Source organism: Notothenia rossii, assembly GCF_949606895.1.
Source record: "Notothenia rossii genome assembly, chromosome: 8".
NCBI lineage: Eukaryota > Metazoa > Chordata > Actinopteri > Perciformes > Nototheniidae > Notothenia > Notothenia rossii.
Genome location: NC_136906.1, coordinates 79,137,826 through 79,154,082, shown reverse-complemented (window position 1 = coordinate 79,154,082; position 16,257 = coordinate 79,137,826). Strand labels below are relative to the sequence as shown.

At 38.1% G+C, this 16,257-nt stretch overlaps 1 protein-coding gene across 2 annotated transcripts; it reads right to left on the bottom strand.

The window, feature by feature from the left end:
* Positions 1-7,593: 7,593 nt before the first annotated feature.
* On the bottom strand, positions 7,594-15,352 carry LOC307015486 (proline-rich nuclear receptor coactivator 1-like). 2 transcript variants are annotated; one of them, XM_079644128.1, is made up of 3 exons: positions 14,758-15,352; positions 10,580-10,640; positions 7,594-10,549 (listed from the first exon to the last, which is right to left on the bottom strand). In XM_079644128.1, the coding sequence occupies exons 1-3, from the start codon at positions 15,055-15,057 to the stop codon at positions 10,170-10,172; spliced, it is 741 nt and encodes a 246-aa protein (XP_079500254.1). In that variant the 5' UTR covers positions 15,058-15,352; the 3' UTR covers positions 7,594-10,169. The 2 variants fall into 2 exon arrangements, with proteins under 2 accessions (XP_079500254.1, XP_079500253.1); XM_079644127.1 differs by having other exon boundaries at positions 7,594-10,640; positions 14,758-15,350.
* Between the last annotated feature and the right edge of the window lie 905 nt (positions 15,353-16,257).

The window sequence follows — 16,257 nt, the reverse complement described above, 5'->3', positions numbered from 1 at the left end:
TTATTTGTAAATGTCTTGTGTCATTGTCAATACATTTGTTCTTACTGACTTCATATCATTGTGTTCTCCTTCTGTTTGTATTGGTGCTTTTCAAATGAAGTGTTTAAACACCATGTATAAGGGAGCTTGGGGATCGCAGTAAAAAGCACCTAGGTGAAACTTCAAATCAATAGCATAGAAATCATTAAAATTACCGTTTATGATGTAAATACCATGGAGAAAAGTCACTTGTTACTTTCTATTTCTACTCCACACATTTATTTCTGAGAAGTGTGGGATGTTCAGTCACAACGCTTTTAAAGTTTAACAACATAACAACAACTTGGCCAGACAGTTAGCATTAGCAGCTAAAGTGCATTAGCATCTCAGCTAAACTTCAGAGGTGTAAACTTAGTACATTTACTCAAGTACTGTTTTGAGGTACTTGACTTTACTTGCGTATTTCCCTTAATGCTACTTTGTACTTTTACTGCACTACAGTTCAGAGGTAATTATGGTGTACTTTTACTCCACTACATGTATTTAATACCTTTAGTTACTTCACAGATCTGGATGAATGATGTGAAATCTAATCAAGTGTTAAATCAGACTTTAGTTCCACCTGGAGTAAATCCACCAGCTACCCTGCAGTATACAAAGTCATTCAGACTAGCTGCTCCTTTAGCAGCTTTGAGAACACTTTCATGATCAATCATTATAAAACATATCATATCTATTATTCTGAAATGGACCAATCTGCACAATGACTACTTTTACTGACGCTACTTTCACTATATTTTGATGATAATACTTTTCTACTTTTACTTGAGGAACATTTTGAATGCAAGACTTTTACTGTAACAGAGTATTCCTACACTCTGGTACTTCTACTTTTACTCAAGAACAAGATCTGAGTACTTCTACTTTTACTCAAGAACAAGATCTGAGTACTTCTACTTTTACTCAAGAACAAGATCAGAGTACTTCTACTTTTACTCAAGACTGTACACGATCTGAATACTTCTTCCATCTCTGCTAAATACTCACTGGTAACAACAGCCAGGTTAACTTCTTGGGACTTTCTGCAGATGTAATACCCAGCATCCTCCTCTGTGACCTTCTTTATAACCAGAGAACATTTCTCTGTAACTCTCAGTCTGTCGGCTTTAGCCTCTACAACCATCTTCCCATTTGCAAGCACTACTTTCTGTGACATATATATGGTTTCCAGGAAGTACCACCGAGTTGCTTCACAGTTAACAGCAAATCTGTTTCTTTCACAAGGCAAAGTGACTTCCTCTCCTGATCTCACAGTGAAGGAGAAAGGACCCGGCTCATAAGGCAAGATGGCTCCCGCTGAGAAGACAAGAGAAGAATATAAAGAATCATTTCAGTCAACTTATGTAATGTTTCTGTTATATGCATATGAGCAGAGTTGAAGGAAAATCATTTAATAAGATAAAGGTTACACTGCTCTACTCAGCATCAAATTGTACCAAAAGGTTGAAGTATTCATTTTGCAGAATTGCCTGTTTTAGAATCATACTGTGTGTATTAAACCCAGAAGTACTCATACCTTGTACCTAAATAAAAGCAGCAATAATACAGTGTAAAAATACAAGTAAAAGTCCTGCTTTCAAGTACAAAAGTTAAGGCATATACTTAAAGTACTAAAAAAAACAAGAAATGCTGACCGCTAGATAATTGTTGTATTTAATTATTGATTATTCATTAATGTGTTAAACACTTCAATCTGGCACTCGGTTAAGATTTGATTTATATTTTCTATTACTATTATTTGCCTAGGCTATGCCTTTGGGGGTTTTCTCTCTCCTGTAGCGTGTTATATAGGTTTCTATGCATGTAAATGGTTTGCAAAGGCTAAAATCCCAAATTCACTTTAGGGAGAACAGGAAAATGAGCATAATATGTCAAATCAAAATCAAATCAAGTTTTATTTATATAGCACGTTTTTAAAACGATTTTTGGTCGATCCAAAGTGCTGTACATAACGTACAAATACTTTACACTAAGGAGACTTTACAACAAATATAACAGCACAGTGTGTACAGAATATCAGTCTGACAATACGACACCCTCTGTCCTTAGACCCTCTGTCCTTAGACCCTCACATCGTACAAGGAAACACTTCCAGAGAAACCCCACAGTTTAAAGGGGAACATGGGAGAAACCTCAGGGAGAGCAACAGAGGAGGGATCCCTCTCCCAGGACGGACAGACGTGCAATAGATGCCGTGTGTAAATCAAAGAGATAATACATTTACAACATAGGAAGACCAAATGTTTGGAAATGCATGTGTGTATAATAAGAAGATGAATCCACGAAGATGTCAACAATCCTGTGGGAGCCATCAGGGAAGTACCGGTAGTTTGATGAGAGTCAGGCAGGACCGCAAGAGATGTCCTCTTTAATAATAAAAATCTAAAAATCTGCATGGTAGGTAGTGAATAATGCAGTTTAATACTGGAGTGGAGTTAAAGGTAAAACAGCTGCATGCATAATGTACAGAGATGGCAAAAGTACACACATCCTTTACTCAAGTAGAAGTACAGATACTCGTGTTTAAAGATACTCTGGTGAAAGTAGAAGTACTGACTAAACTTCTTTACTCAAGTCAAAGTAAAGAGGCTTTGAAATGTCCTTCAGTAAAAAGTACCCATAACTAGCAGCTGTTTTAAAGAGTACCTGACCTCCCTTTATATGAATAGAACAATAATGTCATTGTTAGCTAATGAATGTTTCCATGGTGACCAACGGCAACATGACAACGTTTTCATTGGTCCCTCTTCTTTAGAGAAGACCAGGAAATGATGGATACACGGATCGTGTTCAAATCAATAGGCACGCAATGACTCTAAATAATAATGATCACGCTACCAAACACACATTCAGACTAAAGGAACCAGCCTGTTTGGAAAATGAGAGAAGTAGAAAGTACAGGTATTTGAGTTCAACATGTGAGAAATAGAAAGTACAGGTATTTGGGTTCAACATGTAAGAAGTAGAAAGTACAGGTATTTGAGTTCAACATGTAAGAAGTAGAAAGTACAGGTATTTGAGTTCAACATGTGAGAAGTAGAAAGTACAGGTATTTGTGTTCAACATGTAAGAAGTAGAAAGTACAGGTATTTGAGTTCAACATGTGAGAAGTAGAAAGTACAGGTATTTGAGTTCAACATGTAAGAAGTAGAAAGTACAGGTATTTGAGTTCAACATGTGAGAAGTAGAAAGTACAGGTATTTGTGTTCAACATGTAAGAAGTAGAAAGTACAGGTATTTGAGTTCAACATGTGAGAAGTAGAAAGTACAGGTATTTGGGTTCAACATGTAAGAAGTAGAAAGTACAGGTATTTGAGTTCAACATGTGAGAAGTAGAAAGTACAGGTATTTGTGTTCAACATGTAAGAAGTAGAAAGTACAGGTATTTGAGTTCAACATGTGAGAAGTAGAAAGTACAGGTATTTGAGTTCAACATGTAAGAAGTAGAAAGTACAGGTATTTGAGTTCAACATGTGAGAAGTAGAAAGTACAGGTATTTGTGTTCAACATGTAAGAAGTAGAAAGTACAGGTATTTGAGTTCAACATGTGAGAAGTAGAAAGTACAGGTATTTGTGTTCAACATGTAAGAAGTAGAAAGTACAGGTATTTGAGTTCAACATGTAAGAAGTAGAAAGTACAGGTATTTGAGTTCAACATGTAAGAAGTAGAAAGTACAGGTATTTGAGTTCAACATGTAAGAAGTAGAAAGTACAGGTATTTGAGTTCAACATGTAAGAAGTAGAAAGTACAGGTATTTGTGTTCAACATGTAAGAAGTAGAAAGTACAGGTATTTGAGTTCAACATGTAAGAAGTAGAAAGTACAGGTATTTGAGTTCAACATGTAAGAAGTAGAAAGTACAGGTATTTGTGTTCAACATGTAAGAAGTTGAAAGTACAGGTATTTGAGTTCAACATGTAGGAAGTAGAAAGTACAGGTATTTGAGTTCAACATGTAAGAAGTAGAAAGTACAGGTATTTGAGTTCAACATGTAAGAAGTAGAAAGTACAGGTATTTGAGTTCAACATGTAGGAAGTAGAAAGTACAGGTATTTGAGTTCAACATGTAAGAAGTAGAAAGTACAGGTATTTGAGTTCAACATGTAAGAAGTTGAAAGTACAGGTATTTGAGTTCAACATGTAAGAAGTTGAAAGTACAGGTATTTGAGTTCAACATGTAAGAAGTTGAAAGTACAGGTATTTGTGTTCAACATGTAAGAAGTTGAAAGTACAGGTATTTGAGTTCAACATGTAAGAAGTTGAAAGTACAGGTATTTGAGTTCAACATGTAAGAAGTAGAAAGTACAGGTATTTGAGTTCAACATGTAAGAAGTAGAAAGTACAGGTATTTGAGTTCAACATGTAAGAAGTAGAAAGTACAGGTATTTGAGTTCAACATGTAAGAAGTAGAAAGTACAGGTATTTGAGTTCAACATGTAAGAAGTAGAAAGTACAGGTATTTGTGTTCAACATGTAAGAAGTAGAAAGTACAGGTATTTGAGTTCAACATGTAAGAAGTAGAAAGTACAGGTATTTGAGTTCAACATGTAAGAAGTAGAAAGTACAGGTATTTGAGTTCAACATGTAAGAAGTAGAAAGTACAGGTATTTGAGTTCAACATGTAAGAAGTAGAAAGTACAGGTATTAGTGTTCAACATGTGAGAAGTAGAAAGTACAGGTATTTGAGTTCAACATGTAAGAAGTAGAAAGTTCAGGTATTTGTGTTCAAAATGTAAGAAGTAGAAAGTACAGGTATTTGTGTTCAACATGTAAGAAGTAGAAAGTACAGGTATTTGAGTTCAACATGTAAGAAGTAGAAAGTACAGGTATTTGTGTTCAACATGTAAGAAGTAGAAAGTACAGGTATTTGAGTTCAACATGTAAGAAGTAGAAAGTACAGGTATTTGAGTTCAACATGTAAGAAGTTGAAAGTACAGGTATTTGAGTTCAACATGTAAGAAGTTGAAAGTACAGGTATTTGAGTTCAACATGTAAGAAGTAGAAAGTACAGGTATTTGAGTTCAACATGTAAGAAGTAGAAAGTACAGGTATTTGTGTTCAACATGTAAGAAGTAGAAAGTACAGGTATTTGTGTTCAACATGTAAGAAGTAGAAAGTACAGGTATTTGAGTTCAACATGTAAGAAGTAGAAAGTACAGGTATTTGAGTTCAACATGTAAGAAGTAGAAAGTACAGGTATTTGAGTTCAACATGTAAGAAGTTGAAAGTACAGGTATTTGAGTTCAACATGTAAGAAGTAGAAAGTACAGGTATTTGGGTTCAACATGTAAGAAGTAGAAAGTACAGGTATTTGTGTTCAACATGTAAGAAGTAGAAAGTACAGGTATTTGAGTTCAACATGTAAGAAGTAGAAAGTACAGGTATTTGTGTTCAACATGTAAGAAGTAGAAAGTACAGGTATTTGTGTTCAACATGTAAGAAGTCAAAGTAAAAAGTCATCAGAAAAATAAGTAGTGGAGTAAGTACTGATACTATAAACATGTACTCAAGTACAGTAACAAAGTACTTGTACTCCACTACTTCCCACCTCTGATCATGTAGTGGGTAAAAATATAAGAACTAAACTTTTTTACTTAGCAGTACTTGAGTAAATGAGCATAGTTACCTTCCACTAGTGTTTGTATTCTTACCTGTGAGCACGATGAGAGTCAGAAATAGAAACACTTCAATCCATCTGAAAACAGCCATTTTGCTTCTTCTTTTTATCTCTGCTGTCCTCAATGTTTCTGAACTGGCGATCAACACACAAAGCACTTTATATAAGCTGTGGTTAAAAAAAGAGTAACTTCCTAATTTTCTGCTATTTTCCCCACGTATGAAGGTGGTGCAACTTTTTCACATGCGTAGACATTTCTAAACGAGCATAGGCCTACACAGTTATTTAGTTTGGATGCAACTGAAGCTAAATGATACATTTGATCCAAAGTGACTTACATACATTCAGTACTGTGGGTAGAACTAGCTACCCCCTGATTCGAGGTTCAGCGCACTAACCACTGAGCCACAGCCTCCCTTTTTCATTTGTTATATATACTTGATCATGTTTTAAGGAAGTAACTGGGCTGTTGGTTCATTATTTCAGCTTTTAAAGACGTGCAGGATGTCGTTTCACAATAAATATATTTACAACACGAGGAAAAGCAGATGTACATAATAGGGTGGGTGATGGATTTTTCTTTGTCTAATATTTTCTCCTCTAAAAACATTATATTTGGTTACCTGTGATTATTTCAATCAGGAGAGACGGTTTACATATTCATTGCCAGGAAAACACAAATGAATGTAATGGAGTTTTGGCGATTAGGCCCCGTTGTGCAGGAGAACCGATCCGATAAAATCCCCCGGGGTCTAGACATTGGTGGTGGTGAATGGATAGTTGGGTTCGGTCTGAAGGGGAGTGGCTTAGCTTGACCCTGGTGGTGGTGAATGGATAGTTGGGGTCGGTCTGAAGGGGAGGGGCTTAGCTTGACCCTGGTGGTGGTGAATGGATAGCTGGGATCGGTCTGAAGGGGAGTGGCTTAGCTTGACCCTGGTGGTGGTGAATGGATAGCTGGGGTCGGTCTGAAGGGGAGGGGCTTAGCTTGACCCTGGTGGTGGTGAATGGATAGTTGGGGTCGGTCTGAAGGGGAGGGGCTTAGCTTGACCCTAGTGGTGGTAAATGGATAGTTGGGTTCGGTCTGAAGGGGAGTGGCTTAGCTTGACCCTGGTGGTGGTGAATGGATAGCTGGGATCGGTCTGAAGGGGAGTGGCTTAGCTTGACCCTGGTGGTGGTGAATGGATAGCTGGGGTCGGTCTGAAGGGGAGGGGCTTAGCTTGACCCTGGTGGTGGTGAATGGATAGTTGGGGTCGGTCTGAAGGGGAGGGGCTTAGCTTGACCTTGGTGGTGGTGAATGGATAGCTGGGGTCGGTCTGAAGGGGAGTGGCTTAGGTTGACCCTGGTGGTGGTGAATGGATAGTTTGGTTCGGTCTGAAGGGGAGGGGCTTAGCGTGACCCTGGATTCAGAGGGACAGGAGGTGAAAAGGGATGGAGGAGGGTTGCGTAGAGTCACCTGAAATGACAGCTGTCAGAGGGGAGAGCAGATTTAAAAGAGCTAGCGGAGCGCTATGATAGGCTTGTGAGAATAGAGCGAAGTGATTGGTTAAGCTGGGGAGTGACGCCCCCGATCACTTATTGAGAGTAGAGATTAATAACATGGAAATAGTAAATGGATGAGTAAAGACGGTCTTCCTCGTTGAACTTGCGCTGAGCTTCATTTGTCACAGATGAGAACATTATTTTTTAATATGAACTTGTTACAATAAAGAATATCTACTTAAAGGGGCCCTATAAGGGTCAATATCTGGTACTAACTACCAAACTAATTGAATTTAAAGCTTTTTTTGTATTTAAATATTATCAGAGGAGAAAGAAAAGCAGCGTTTTAATAATATTTCTATTTTCTTTTCTGTTCCCATATTCCCGTGTTTTAAATCGCGTTGCAATTTTACACATTTTTCTTAAAGACAACAATGTTGAAATAGACACAGAAGCATATTTACGGGGGTAGTCAATATTTTAATATAATTTTTAATTTAGATATGAAAGACATTCTTCATAAAATAAACTTCTTCTTTTTCCCAAATGGTTGCATGGAGTTGTGTTTCTCATTATTGGAATGACATCATTTTAAAACACTGTAATAAAAATGGGCAGTTTTTGCTCTAGTAATACAATTTTCCATTCACGTGACGTCACAGAGGTCAAGAAGCTGCCTGCGTCGACAGAAACCATCAAAAACAAAACACACATGGTACATCATCACAAGGTCATCTGTGCCAAATCAACACATACTGCACTCTTGGTAAACATCAACGTGCTTTAGAAAGAAAGGAAAGGAGGTATGTGGAGTGAAGTGTGTGAAACGAGTCCCCTTTAAAAAGACTAAATATACAGAATAAAGAGACCCCGCCCACATGAAGCCATACAATCTTTAAAACGTTTTAAAATCAAAGTGCGTCCACACTGAAACAGAATCACCTCTTCTCGTTCGTGCAGCTTCAATCATTCCTGTCCTCCTGTGATCACTTAAAGTCGTTTCCCTCACTTACATACGTTTATCTGTACATAACGCCGGATACTGGAACACGTATCTAATAAATACTACACGTTACTCATCCAGTGCTGATCAACATATCCTTATAGGCTCAAACACATTATAATTCTCCTTATTAATCGATCGATTGTTTTAAATTATTGTACACAATGTCAGACAGGGGCTTCCTCTTGAAGTGAAGTGACACATTTCTGGGTTTCTATCCAAGAAAGGGCTAAAATCCAAACATTTCGATGGCAAATTGTCCTTTTTTTTTAAAGCTAAAATCAGCATTTGTTTAGATTTTTTTTGCTTAAACATTGACACCAACTCTCCATTTCTTTGGCAATCCACTATGGACATTTTCTGACAAAACAGCTGTGGTCGTTCTCCTATTATAACAATAACAATGATCACAGAGGAAGCAGGAAGTGACGCTAAGGTCAGTTTTCCCTGATAGACATCATAAGAAACGCCAAGCCCACAAACTCTGAAAAAAAAAAACAACGAGTCTTCAGGTGTAAAATACAAAATCTCAGTGTGGACGGACCGGGGCTGAGCGATATATTAAAATGATATTTATATCGTTAATGAAACAAGATATTTATAGTCTTGGTTTTTGGGTTTTCTAAATGTTTCCTGGTTTGAAAGGCTGCATTGTGTAACTTTCTGGATTCATCACACTGTTCGAGCTTTGCCTTTACCCACTTAGTCAATAAACACGCATAATAAACTAAATTAGGGCCGCACAACTTGGACAAAATAACTTATTTTGCAAGAAGGATATTAGACTCACACTATCATTGAACGTATATTAAAATGACATTAGTGTGATTTTTATGAGAGGATCCGCACCAAAGAAATATTTTTTTTAAAGAGTAATTTGTAGACTTCTCTGCAGCTCCACAATACTTCAAGATATTTTACCAAATATTGTGCTTACTGCAATTTTGGATAACGCACAGATAAAATGACGAATAATTGTGCAGCCCATATTTTCTGAAACCCTACAATATCGTCAAACTATTTCGTAGACAGAATGAAATTGTGATATTCTCTTCATATCGCCCAGCCCTGGGAGAGACCATGAAACAGACGGAAAAATATATTGTGAATGTATCTTAGCTTAATGTGAACGTACTCTGAGTCAGTGCATTAAGGATAATGGATGCTGGCTCTCTGCAGCAGCTGGTTGAGACACATTGTTCAGACACATCGTTGAGACATATTTTCGTTTCCTTTTCGTCTCTTTGAGGCTTCAGCAGCCTCACGAACCCTGATCCGACATTTCGGCGTTGCACCACGTTCGGGTGATAAAGGAAAAGACCCTTCGGCTAGCAGATTGTAAATCCTGGCTTTTTGATTCGTCCGCCATCGTAGCCATTTTGAAAGTTTCCCAGTAAGGATGTGGAAGTCCTCTCTTGGTGAATGCATCAACGTGGACATGCTCGGGAACATCGAAATCCCTCTTTTCTCTCCCAGTTCTCAGTGCAAATCAGTTAGAAAAGTCCGTCTTGAGCCTCAAACTGAAGTAGCAAATGCCTCGATCCGTAGGGGATATTTTTTCACGTTTTTTTTTTTTTTTTTGTGGAAAAACCTCAGTAACAAAACTAGAAATCTGTTAAAATAACAAGGAAAAAATATACACAAATATATGTTTACAATATATTATGTACATTTGCACGAGCTCTTTAAAAAAAAGAAAGAAAATGGCCGCCTTTTCAAAAGTATTCACAGAGAAAGTGCTGTCGTCACTTTGCATGATGTGAGATACTGCTGCTGCTGCTGGAGACTCGACACACTGTCCTACATTACAACTAAAATGTTCTCTTTCCTCGACCAACAAGAAAATATCCCACACGCTCAGCATGTCAGTCAGCAACAACATCTCCAACATGTTCACATATGCAGGCAGCATGTTGAATCACGGGAAAATGTACTACGGTGAATAAAAACTAACCTCCACTTATTGCAGTGTGTTAAAAGTCTTTTTCCTCAATCTTTTAATCAAATTGTTGGCATTAGGCGTAAATCCTGATCATGATTTATCTTGTACCTTCAGCAGAGACTTCAGGTGAGAGGTCATCTGCTCTCGGCTCTGGCTACTCTCTGGAGCTTCCTTTTCTCCGAACCAGTGGCTTGGTGGTTTGGGAAGGACACTCGGTGACGGCGGCTCGCTAAACTTTGCTCCAGCGTAAACTTTCTCGCCGTCTTTGAGGCATTCGAGCGCCGCTTCATTTATCGCCATCTTTAGGTTGTCGGAGGCGTGGAGGAGTTTCGCTTTCCTCTGAGGAGGCTGGTGGGGCGAGAGAGGTTTACCGGGGCTGACGGTGTCCTTGGTTTTCTCCTTGGAGGATGGAGAGGCCCCGGGGGGGTGGCCCTGCTTGGGCTTGTGGCTGCGGGTGATCATGTTCTGGGAGATCTGGTCGTGACGGGGGTCTTTACGGGCAGGTAGTCCGCCGGGCTGCACGACGCCTCGCTCCAATCTGATACCTTTAGATTTCAGAAGCTAAGAAACAGAGAGAAAATGTTTTTAATATAATACGTTTATTCATAAATCACATTTCAACACAAGGCAATTCAAAGTGATTTACAAAAACACGATTATTCAGCCTGGATTTAAGGAGGACTAATTATCAGGTTCATATTAGTACATAGCAGGGGTGTCAAACTCAAATTTCATCTAGGGCCACATTCGCATCATGGTTGCACTCAAAGGGCCAGTTTTATATATAAGACTATATAAAAATACATATATACATATTTAATATATATAAAATAATGTATTATTGCCTCTGCATTGGATTATTATCAGATAGGGTAATTACATCACAATTAATAATAAGTCAAATTCTAAGAAGAAAGGCATATTTTGAAGAAAAAAATTCAAATTCTGGAAGAAAAAAAAGTCAACTTTGAGATGCATTGTGGGACATGTAGTTTATGGGCAACGTGCTTCTGTAAATCGGCATGTAACCGTATAATAAACATATTATTCTTTGCAAACTCTTGTGGGGCCACATAAAATGAAGTCACAGGCCGGATTTGACCCTTGGTCCTTGAGTTTGAGACCCCTGGCAGTGTGAGAAAAAGTTTTTAGAGAGTACTTGTTCATGGACAAGTGAGTTTGGCAATTTACTTGTCCGAATACATTTTTCACTTGTCCAGAATGGACACAAATTGGGGCCACTGGAATCTTCTTCTTTGCCATCATATTTTACATTTTCCCACGGTTTTTACGACACCGCTAACGTAAGTGAGCGGTAAGATTTTACTACATCACACATAGTGTTGGGTATCATTTGGATTTTAACGATTCCGGTGCCGCTTTTTGATTCCAGTTATTTTCTGTTCTCGATTCCGGTTCTTTGAGAGGGTAAAAATAAGTCCCATGACAAACTGGGAGAAAAATATATTTATCAAAACATTAAGTCAAATCTGTATTCCTATTTACAAATGACTTCATACTGTTTAATTTCTTATGGTTATTGAATACAATTATATAAAAATAATCTCTGCATTGTTTAGTTAGTTCTAAGTGGTGCAGTTTGAGAATGTACAATTGGCCCAGTCTCCTCTGATGTTACACTGCAACCTGCCTCTGAGACAGAGTCCAACCACACAGTCTGTGTGTCCAACACATGTCCTGCAACACACATGCTGCAACCTGCCTGTGAGACAGAGTCCAACCACACATGTCCAACACATAGGCCTAATAATAATAATAATACATTATATTTATAGCCTATAGGTAGACCCTCCAAAACGCGATTCTGCGTTCGCAGAATCTACGGTATAATCAGCAAAATGGCGCAGATTTTTGAAAGGCCGCATAATCCCCACATTTTTCCACACAAAGTAAAAAAAAAAAAGTTAACTAGTCTTGACGTGAAGTAGTGATGATGACGACGTGACGTCATCAGCTCGCGTATCACAGAAGGTAAACAAAACCGTAGAGTGAACGTGTGGAACTCACACGAGAGAGAAAACATCAAGATGAAAAAATCTGATCCATCTCATTTACCGATCCGCGGGGCTCGGCCTTGCCTCCTCACAACTCTTATCAATCCCGGGACCGGACAATTGTTATTTGTTCCTACTCGGAACCGAATTTGCTTCCCGACCCTGCCACTGTGCTACACTTCCCGCCCGCCCCCGTCTAACTTTACAGAAAGCGGCGAGATGCATTTCCTTAGGAATCGACAAGTAGAACCGAAACTAACATTTCTAAACGAACAATGGCGGACACGTACAATTTGCGAATGAGTTCTGCCTTTTGTAAACTGAATTTATCAATAAATGAGGGCGAAAAACCTTACTTGTCCGCCAGACAAGTCAATAAAAGATCTACTTGTCCGATATTGTAAATAACACGTCCCGGACGGTGGGTCATGTGCTTTTTTGCAAACTGCCCTGGTATATAGTGTTTCTACTTTAAAGAGTCCTCTCCTGCTGATGTTCAGGTGTATATCAGTATGTAGTGTCTCTATTTTAAAGAGTCCTCTCCTGCTGATGTTCAGGTGTATATCAGTATGTAGTGTCTCTACTTTAAAGAGTCCTCTCCTGCTGATGTTCAGGTGTATATCAATATGTAGTGTCTCTACTTTAAAGAGTCCTCTCCTGCTGATGTTCAGGTGTATATCAGTATGTAGTGTCTCTACTTTAAAGAGTCCTCTCCTGCTGATGTTCAGGTGTATATCAGTATGTAGTGTCTCTACTTTAAAGAGTCCTCTCCTGCTGATGTTCAGGTGTATATCAATATGTAGTGTCTCTACTTTAAAGAGTCCTCTCCTGCTGATGTTCAGGTGTATATCAGTATGTAGTGTCTCTACTTTAAAGAGTCCTCTCCTGCTGATGTTCAGGTGCATATCAGTATGTAGTTTCTCTACTTTAAAGAGTCCTCTCCTGCAGATGTTCAGATGTATATCAGTATGTAGTGTCTCTACTTTAAAGAGTCCTCTCCTGCTGATGTTCAGGTGTATATCAGTATGTAGTGTCTCTACTTTAAAGAGTCCTCTCCTGCTGATGTTCAGGTGTATATCAGTATGTAGTGTCTCTAATTTAAAGAGTCCTCTCCTGCTGATGTTCAGGTGTATATCAGTATGTAGTGTCTCTAATTTAAAGAGTCCTCTCCTGCTGATGTTCAGGTGTATATCAGTATGTAGTGTCTCTAATTTAAAGAGTCCTCTCCTGCTGATGTTCAGGTGTATATCAGTATGTAGTGTCTCTACATGTCTCCATGCTTTAATGTTCAGAAAGCTCTTTATTGTTCTCATACTGTCTGTGCTGCAGCACCTCTTTTCACCCTCTGTCTGAAACCAAAGCCCAGTCTGCTCTGATTGGTTAGCTGGCCGGCTTTGTTGTGATTGGTCCACCAATTAGAGATGTGCCACCCCTTATTTTAGCCTTTATAAAGTTTAGCAGCTTGTTCTCAGGCCCAAAAAAAAAGAGTAAAAATAAAGCTATGTGCCTCAAAGCTACACTGGCTAGGGATAAACTTCATTATTACAAAAAAACATCAAACCTTATTTAATGCTTTTTTCTCTCCTTTCAATACACAATAATATTCCCCTTAAAATAATTTCCCCTTTTTTCTTGATGTCAGTTCATTATTGTACAGTTAACATGGTTAAAAAGGATTAAAACCTACAAGTTTGAGACAAAACTGAATAAAAATACTAACACAATGAATACATGTTGAGTGAAACCTGCTGTGTTTAAATGAGCTTCCTCTTTCTAACCACTCAGAGCAGCTGCTGATGCAATGTGACCTTTTTATCTGTGAGGCAGCCAAAAGCAGGAAGTCAACAAGTGTAACTTTCGATTCTTTCACAATAAGGATTAGTAACTGCGTCATTTAACCGCCTCAGGTTTCACAGGAGACTCTCACCATTAAATCTACCTTATTTATTAGAAAAATCATGAACATTATAATTATTTGATTGACTTCATACTCTTTTGATGAAGCTTTACATGAACATAGCTTTAAAAGTGTGCTTGGGATGTTAATATGACTAGAAGCAAACACTTATTATCAACAGCTGATAGTCTGAAATAATTTGTATTATACTTGTATACCACGTTAAAAAGGAAATGGAAAATACAGATTTAATTAGACAAACCCCTAGTGTTTGTCCTCTAGTGTCTTGTTTTTTGACTTAAGTAAGTAAAAGTAGAAGTACCAGAGTGTAGGAATACTCTGTTAAAGTAAAAGACCTGCATTCAAAAATATTTCTCAAGTAAAACTACCAAAAGTAAAAGTAGTCATTGAGCAGATTGGTCCATTTCAGAATAATATATATGATATGTTTTATAATGATTGATCATGAAAGTGTTCTCAAAGCTGGTAAAGGTGCAGCTAGTTTTAATGACGTTGCATACTGCAGGGTAGCTTGTGAATGTACTCCAGGTGGAACTAAAGTCTGATTTAAGACTTGATTACATTTCAAAATATTAATCTTAAGCTACTAGAGGTATTAGATAGATGTAGTGGGAATAGAAGGACAAAGTAGCACCACAAGTACCTCACAAGTGTACATGAGTAAATGTACTTAGTTAATTTAAACCACTGCAGTTAACACACTTGCAGCACAGATAATAACACACATGGAGACCCTGGTTTGTACCTCTTTCTTGGCTCCCTGTCTGAGCGGATGGAGGCTCAGCTCGGCACCGGGCTGTGCTGCGGCTCTGTTCGCGGACAGCGCTATCAGAGTGTTGTTGTTGTGATCAGTAATCCGGATGTTGGGACTTTTTTTCGGAGGCTTCTGGTGATGCAGAGGTGCCGCGGACCTCAGCTTTTTCCCTCCTTTCTTCAGCAGAGCCTGCCTCGCTTTACTGCCCGTGTTCACCCCATCTTTCCCGCTTGAAATCACCGATATCGGGTTGTTGTTTTCCACCTCATCGTTTTGAAATCCGTCCAACATTGTTTTGCCAAAACATACAAAAGCTGTGATATCCCTCCGCGGGTAACTTAGTTTAGCTATCAAGCTAACAGCTAGCCGTACAGAGCGTCGGATAAAACGTTCTTATCCACGCAGAAATAAGAAACTACTTAACGAAAATAACGTTATAATGTCTCAGAAGTTCCCTGGGAGTTTTTTTTGTAGTATTTTAAATAATCTCTGCTGCTAAAAAAGGGCAACATTGACGTCCGTTTGTCCCGAGATGCTGTGGGTGCTCGCGAGCTTCTCAAGGCAGAAGTAGAGTTAGCACGTGATCCTAACCACAATAACACATGGACTTCCGGTGATGTATTTAAAAAATAAAAGGAATTATTGACCACCGAGCAGTGTGCACACATTTCTGTTGTCTGTTACACAAAAAAAACATTATTTTATCATGGGGTCTATGCTGATTAATATAAGTAGCAAAACAGTTAGTTACCGCAGAGTTAGATAATTGATTAACTGCATTACTGTCACTTGTCTTTGCTATTATTTTGTAGGAAACTCTTACAACTTCCGGTAATGTTCTGTTCAGCTCATGGTTCAGCTTGACAAATCTCCACTTCCACTTTCCAACGTAAACACGTTTCTGACTTCTTCCTGAAAGTGACGTCAGGCGTTTTAAGGGCGAGCCCCAAATGTTTTATTTTGTTTTTAAACATTGATTGTTTTCTTTTTAACCAATTAATATGTTTCTCATGTGAGTTGGGTTTGTAGTATTTTTTTAAATCTTTGTATTCATTGACTTTTAATTGAGTTTAAGTCCAAACCCATTATTTTACGCAGAGTACAAATAAAACGAAAGAAAGAAACTTAAGCATTATCATCATATATTATCTCATGCCTTAAAAAGCAGTTATTTTGCTTTTAATGTTAATAATTAGGTCATCATTTATCAAGCAACCACACCAACATGTTTGGGTTTTCAGCTCGTCCATCGTCATAATAGTTCCTTTTCCTGTTTAAAATGTTGTTAATTGGGTCGTTTTTGCTCCTGGGATTGTTGAAAAAGTCATGTTTTTTCTCTGGGAAATTACCCATGTTGGATTATATTCTTAATAAAGCATTGGTTAATAAAAAAAAAGGAAATAAACAATAGATGAATCCATAATACAAATTACCCTTAAATTGCATTAGCTCTTTCTTTAATGTACGAAATTCACGCTCATGCTCTTTACA